The 7032-nt window shown below is 47.4% G+C and overlaps 1 protein-coding gene across 1 annotated transcript; it reads left to right on the forward strand.

Moving 5' to 3' along the window:
• Positions 1-309: 309 nt before the first annotated feature.
• On the forward strand, positions 310-1769 carry LOC121373811 (gastrula zinc finger protein XlCGF71.1-like). Its single transcript, XM_041500587.1, has one exon. The coding sequence runs from the start codon at positions 757-759 to the stop codon at positions 1498-1500; it is 744 nt and encodes a 247-aa protein (XP_041356521.1). The 5' UTR covers positions 310-756; the 3' UTR covers positions 1501-1769.
• The last annotated feature ends 5263 nt before the right edge of the window (positions 1770-7032 follow it).

Raw genomic sequence — 7032 nt, forward strand, 5'->3', positions numbered from 1 at the left:
ACGCTGACAGTTGAAGATAGAACTAGCTCTAAGATAAAGACACACGCTGACAGTTGAAGATAGAACCAATTCTAAGATAAAGACACACGCTGACAGTTGAAGACAGAACCAGCTCTAAAATAAAGACATACGCTGACAGTTGAAGCGTTCACATTTGACTGGAGAATACTTTGCAGCTACCAACAATACCTCTGCCCATTCATGAGTGATGCATCAATGGACGACATGATCAAGTCTTGATAGATGCAGACAGGGTTTTTTTTACTATCTGGACACACCCCCCCCCCCCCCCCCCCCCCACCCCGATACTAACAGTATAACTCCTAGTCAGTTACCATGGCAACTTTACCATCATTTTGTTAGTTTAGCCTGTGCATTTGTCACTGTGCTTAACGTATTGTTGAACTATTTGGTTGCTGTAAAACGACATTTCGGTGCATAACTATAAGGGATTGAAGGATATGGCTTTGGTTGATACATTTGAGAAAAGAACGAAATAATTCATAATTGGTTAATCAATGTGTTCCAAATCTAACATTAACAACATTCGACATTTGTCATTCAGAAGAAACCCCAGTTTTCTCTTTGTAGCCTTCTGCTACATCTTAAATGTTATGTCAGATTTGATGGCAGTTTTTCTTTTTAAAAACAGTCTAAAGCTGGTAATAAAACATTTGGTTTTTTGGGTAGAAAAACCTTCGCTCTAAAATCTTTTTTACTCTTTCTTTTCTTTTATAGCTGCACACGTCTTTAACAATGGAGTCCCAGAACGGGATGTGTTCCAGTGAGAAATTGTTTACATGTGGTGTTTGCTCGAGATGTTTTTCATTCAACTCCCAAATAAAAACACACATGCGTGCTCATACTGGAGAAAAACCCTTTAAATGTGACGTCTGCTTGAAGTGTTTTTCATACAGCTCTCAGGTTACAACGCACATGCGCATTCACACTGGCGAAAAACCTTTCAAATGTGACGTGTGCTCGAAATGTTTTGCACAGAGTTACGCCATGAAAGTTCACAAGAAAACGCACACTGGCGAAGAACCTTTCAAATGCGGGGAGTGCTCGAGATGTTTTCTACGGAAATACCAGTTAAAATCTCACATGTTGCTGCACACTGGCGAAAAACCTTTTAAATGTGACATCTGTTCGAAAGGTTTCACGCAGGGATCTTCTCTAAATAAGCACAAGCGTGTCCACACTGGAGAGAAACCATTTAAATGTGACGTATGCTTAAAGAGTTTTGCGTACCACTATTCTCTAAGTCAGCATACGATGACCCATAGCGCCCAGAAGCCATTCAAGTGTGAAGTGTGTTCGAGATGTTTTACTCGACGCTATCTCAAACACCATATGTTGATGCATACCGGTGAGAGACCCTTTAAATGTGAAGTCTGCTCAAAATGTTTTACGCTGCAGACTTCACTGAAAAACCATATGTTGATTCATACTGATAGGAAAAACATTTTAAATGTGAAGTCTGCTCAAAATGTTTTATGATCCTGAATTCAATTATTTCGGTTTTGAATTCGCTTAATAAGAAAAGGGGAAGTGTTTTGAAAATATCAAAAATGTGTAATTTGTAAAAAAAAGAAGAAAGCTGGACAAGATATAAATATATAGTAATACTTTGTAGCCATATTGAAATCGGTGAAGAATGTAAAGTAAAGTTTGTTTTATTTAACGACGCCACTAGAGCACATTGATTTTTTTTATCTTATCATCGGCTATTGGACGTCAAACATATGGTCATTCTGACACTGTTTTTTAGAGGAAACCCGCTGTCGCCACATAGGCTACTCTTTTACGACAGGCAGCAAGGGATCTTTTATTTGCGCTTCCCACAGGCAGGATAGCACAAACCATGGCCTTTGTTGAACCAGTTATGGATCACTGGTCGGTGCAAGTGGTTTACACCTACCCATTGAGCCTTGCGGAGCACTCGCTCAGGGTTTGGAGTCGATATCTGGATTAAAAATTCCATGCCTCGACTGGGATCCAAAACCAGTACCTACCAGCCTGTAGACCGATGGCCTAACCACGACGCCACCGAGGCCGGTCGGTCAAGAATGTTGTCTTCCCCGTGGAATTGAAATATTTTATAGGTTTTGTTTTACCTTACAAAACGATTTTTAATTAGTAGAGACAAATTAACAAAATTATGATCATATACAGTGTTTAGTAAGATAAACTAATTAAAATAATACAATATTAAACATCGTGTTGCCATTTTATTTATATATTTACAAATATCAGATAAAACTGGAATATTTTTATAATTTCAAAAACACTTCTTTTTATTTTTACGCCATATCAAACTGAAATTGTAAACAGAGAAACTCATAGCATTTGTAAATATTAATTAAACTGCAATACAACACATTTAAGAATATCTACTGTTGCATTAGTTTATTCAAGTGGTATTAATTGGTCATGAAGGCGCAAATGATCAATGTTAATACTGAGAGATTTCAATAACTCACACGAATTGGAACACCCAACTTGATTTAATACCGTGTTTCCTGACATTAGTCGGTTCTGTTAATCCGTGACTTAAACCACCTCTAACTACAAGAGAAAGAAATTAATATGAATGCTTGGAGGGTCCTTAGCATAAGCATATACTAAAATATAAGGAACTATGACCAAAGTCGTGGTTTAAACAAACCCAAGGGTAACGCTTACAAGTTTCTGAAAAATCCGAAAGGAAAACGTTTATTTGCACCTCACAGAGAGAGAGAGAGAGAGAGAGAGAGAGAGAGAGAGAGAGAGAGAGAGAGAGAGAGAGAGAGAGAGAGAGAGAGAGAGAGAGAGAGAGAGAGAGAGAGAGCGCGCGAGCGAGCGAGGGAGGGAGGGAGGGAGGGAGGGACAGAAAGAGAGGGAGAGAGATTATTATCGTCAATATCATATATTAGGAATAAAAATTGTATACATTAATACATTATTTTTATTCCTAATATATGATATTGACGATACCGAAACACACGAGAGGGGAGAGGAGAGAGATATAATTATCTTTAATATATTAATTAATAAATTTTAGATAGAAATATCACACTATTGTAATTGGACTACGTACCTTTAATATATTAACTAATAAAGTTTAGACAGAAATATCACGCTGGCCAATATTACACTAGTTAGATATTAAGTGATTGTTATGACATGAGCAATATCTTACACGGGTGTGTAATATATTCAATGAAAATTACACTATGAAAATCGATTACACTGTGGTGTATAGTTAACCTGACAATCATGGGTATATGACGGGTAAGTTAGCTACAAGTGCAACGGCTGTAATAGTCTTATTCAACTTACTGTACTAGCACAACAACTATGCTATACAACCTGAGTCATCTCCTCCACTGCAGAATTGTCTTCCCTTGCCGGATGTATATCCATATCCGCGCATGGGCAGACCATCGTTCTCATTTCTGCAGTCCTCCATTGTAGTCGTTTATTACAAGCTCTGCAAACTTTTCGGTTTTTTCGTAATTGTACTTACGTGAAACGTTTATTAAAGTGTATTTTTGTTTATTTATTTCCTTAGCCCTTACCAAGGCATACGTTGTTTTTGGGATAATTGGGTTACGAATTATTTCGGTATGTCTGACACGGCCTCATCGGGCTCAACCGCGAGATTGACCGTGTGTGCCGAAGCCGGCTGTGGCAAGCGGCTTCCCCGGTTCGACTCGCACTTTTGTGTCGGTCCTGTAGGGCTTTGCGCGACATGGCCTTCGTCCATTTGGACGAAATTTCGTCGCCAGGTCCGGGAGGCGGACAGGAAGAGAGATATTCGCAAAGGAAAGGGAGAGAAGAGCGAGGAGGCAACCGCGGGGGTTGTCCTCCAATCGGAGGTGCCGCCGGCTTCCGAGAAGTCCGGGGGCACTGTTCGTGCGAGGAAGGGTGGTAGACGTAAGCACGCCTCCTCTTCACACCGCCATTCGGATGGCGTTGCTAGTGGTTCAGTGACGCCGGCCGGCGCCACTGGTTCACTAAAGTTCTCTGTTTCGGCTGAAGCAGAGAATCGGTTACCTGTCGGGGAGGCTGTTCCGACGGAGGCACCTGTATCTCCGGCGGCGGAGGTGGCGTCAACACGGGTTGTGCGCAAGGAGGCTGTGGTGGCTTCGGCCGCCGCGGTTCCCCTTTTCCCCCATCCTGTGGATGGAAGCCGACTGGAGCGGCTCCAGTTTGGCGAGTCGGGTGGCTCGAGGGCGCCGTCTGTTTCGGACGGGGGTGTTCGGTTGACGGGGCCGGCGTTGGCTAGCGCCGTGTCAGCCTCGGTCGGTTCGGTTTTTTTTTACGTAATCCGACGTTCCGCCCGTTGCAGGGTGAAGCCGTGGGGATGCTGTCGGGGGCGGCGGATCCTCACGTTGCACACTGGGTGCAGGACTCGTTGAGTCCTCCCTATGTGTATGTTTACCCGGAGGGGCCGGTTCCTCCGGCTACGGAGGTTCCGCCATCGGCTACGCCGGGTGTGCGGGAGACGGCGGCTTTTTTAGGCGCTGCTTTGCCTACCTCGTCGGACCGAGGTAGAGGTTCACGGCGGTACCCTTCGCAGAGATGGCAGGAGCCGTTGGTTCCTGTAGATTCTCAGGGTCGGCCCGGAGGTTTTCAAGAAAGTTTGTTTGAAAACTTTCTCTTGTGGCTCCGCGCTACGTCGCAGGTGGGACTTGTGTCTCAGCCTTCGACCCCAGCCGTGTCGGCTGTTCCGCCGCTGCCTGGTTTTCCAGTGCGGTCGGTGCCTGTTTCCACCCATGATCGTTTTGGCGATGAGGGGGTGACGCATGGACGGAGGTTTGTTCCCGTCCCTTCCCTTCAGGGTCAGCCACGGTCTTCGGTGCCGCCGGTTTTGAGGGAGGACTCTTCCAAGGAAGATTTGCCTTCCGGTTCCGGTTTGGAGTCGGAAGAGGTTTCGGACGATCCGGATTGCCGAGCGGCGGGAGTCGACGCCTCTGTCCCGCCTGCAGAAGATTTCGATTATGCAACGGTTCTGCAATTCGTAAGTAACGAAGTCCGACTTGTATGCGCTGACGCTTCCCCAGCGGAGGTGGCTGTTCCCACTATTCAGGGCGTTTCTTTTGGAAATCGATCGCTGGTGGTGAAGGCTCCGCAGCCGGAGCTTGGTTTTCCGCTTGCCCAGGAGGCACACGAATCCTTACTGGAGATTGATACTTTGATTGCTGGCACCGATCGTATCATGGGAGCGGTGGTGGAAGAGTTTCCGGCGGCTTTAGCCATCGGGAAACTCTTACCCGGTACGAAGCTGGTGGCCCCCACTTCGTACCAAACGTTGTGCGCATCTTTCCTGAACCATGCTGCGGTTGTTTCTGCTCGGGTTAAGACTGATTGTCGTCCGGCGTCTTTCGTACGTGTCGCCATCGGAGACCTAGAGATGATAGAGAAGTTATCTAAACTTCTCTTTCAGGTGAACAACCATCTAGGTACCTTCCTTTTTGGGTTGGATAAGGCTGTGGAGAGTCTTTCCCCGATGGCTCGAGGTTGTTTGGCGGCTGCCGCGAAGGCGTCGCATCACATTGCCCAGATGTCTGGGCGTTTGTGGGCAGACAATCTCTTGTTGCGACGCGATCATTACTTGTCTGGGCTACGGGCTACCGGTGTTGTGAAGACGTATTTTCGCAGCCGGTCAGTGAGGGAGACCTTGCTGTTTGGGTCGGACTTCAGCCTTGTCATGGATAAGGAGTCTGTCAAGTTCGTTCCCCTGCCCCAGCCTGGTAACGCTCGGAAGCGCCGTTCCGGTGCTGCTGCGTTTCGCCCGCCTTCCTCCAAGAAACCAGCTTTTCTTGAGGGGGTTCAGAATCCTAAGGTTTCTGCTCCTATTTGGCAATCTGGGACGGCGCCACCCCCCGTCAAACAGAATCGTGCTCGTCTGAGGGCAGCACGTTTTCGGGCTACCGCTAAGGGCAGGGCACCTAAGAGTGGTAAGCCGCCGGGGTGAGGGTGTTGCGACGACCGGCAACTGTTAACGGAGGTGCCGTTAGCAGACGTTCCCGTGGGCGGCAGGTTACGTCATTTTCTGCCACAATGGCGTCTCTTGCCAGACCTGGACCCATGGGTTCTGTCGGTCGTCAAGGAGGGATATCGGATTCCCTTTTCTTCGGCTCCCCCTCTCACTTCTTCTCCCCAGATGCCTCCGATGCCGTCGTCCGACAGGCGGGTTCTGGTGGAAACGATGATTGCCGAGTTTCTCGGCAAGGGTGCCATCCACCAGGTGGATTTGGACTCCCGGGGGTTTTACTCCCATTTGTTCTTTGCCCAAAAGAAAAATGGCGAGTGGAGACCGATTCTCAACCTCAAGTCGCTGAATGCATTCGTGGTCGTTCCTTCCATGAAAATGGAGACGGTGCAGTCTGTCCGGGCTTTACTCCAGGTTGGGGAGTGGGCGGCGTCAATCGACCTGAAAGACGCCTACCTGCATGTTCCGATTCATCGGGATTTTTGGAAGTTCCTGCGCTTCCTATTCGACGGCAAAGCTTACGAGTTTCGAGTGCTGCCGTTCGGATTGGCCACGAGTCCTCATGCCTTTACTCGTGTAGTCAAGGCTGTGGTAGGCCGTGTACATTTGTTGGGCATTCGCATGCACAACTACCTAGACGACTGGTTGATTCCAGCTTCGTCTCAGCAGGCATGTCTGACGGGCGTGAGTCTTGTCATCGACATGATACTTCGCTTGGGATTTATTCCCAATTGGGTGAAGTCGGAGCTGGTGCCAGCTCAGGTTTTCACGTATCTCGGAGTTGTCTTCAACCTTGTAGAGGCATCCGTTCAACCGACGGATGCACGCCTCCACAAATTCACGGCGCTGGCTCAGCGTCTTGCTCGGGAGCAGCGCATTTCGGTGCGCACGCTGCACGGGTTGTTGGGACATCTCGAGTCATTGGCTGCATTGAATGTGCAGTTCAGACGATTCAAGAGACCTCTCCAGTGGCATCTCTCACGTGTGTGGGACGGCCGCTGTTGGGATACGTTGATTCCGGTGGGGCCTTGGTTCGTGCAGACGATCCAAGA

This window comes from Gigantopelta aegis, chromosome 5 (assembly GCF_016097555.1).
Source record: "Gigantopelta aegis isolate Gae_Host chromosome 5, Gae_host_genome, whole genome shotgun sequence".
Lineage (NCBI taxonomy): Eukaryota > Metazoa > Mollusca > Gastropoda > Neomphalida > Peltospiridae > Gigantopelta > Gigantopelta aegis.

Coding starts and splice junctions, on each gene's coding strand:
- LOC121373811 (XM_041500587.1), top strand. CDS start 757: ATGGAGTCCCAGAACGGGATGTGTTCCAGTGAGAAATTGTTTACATGT.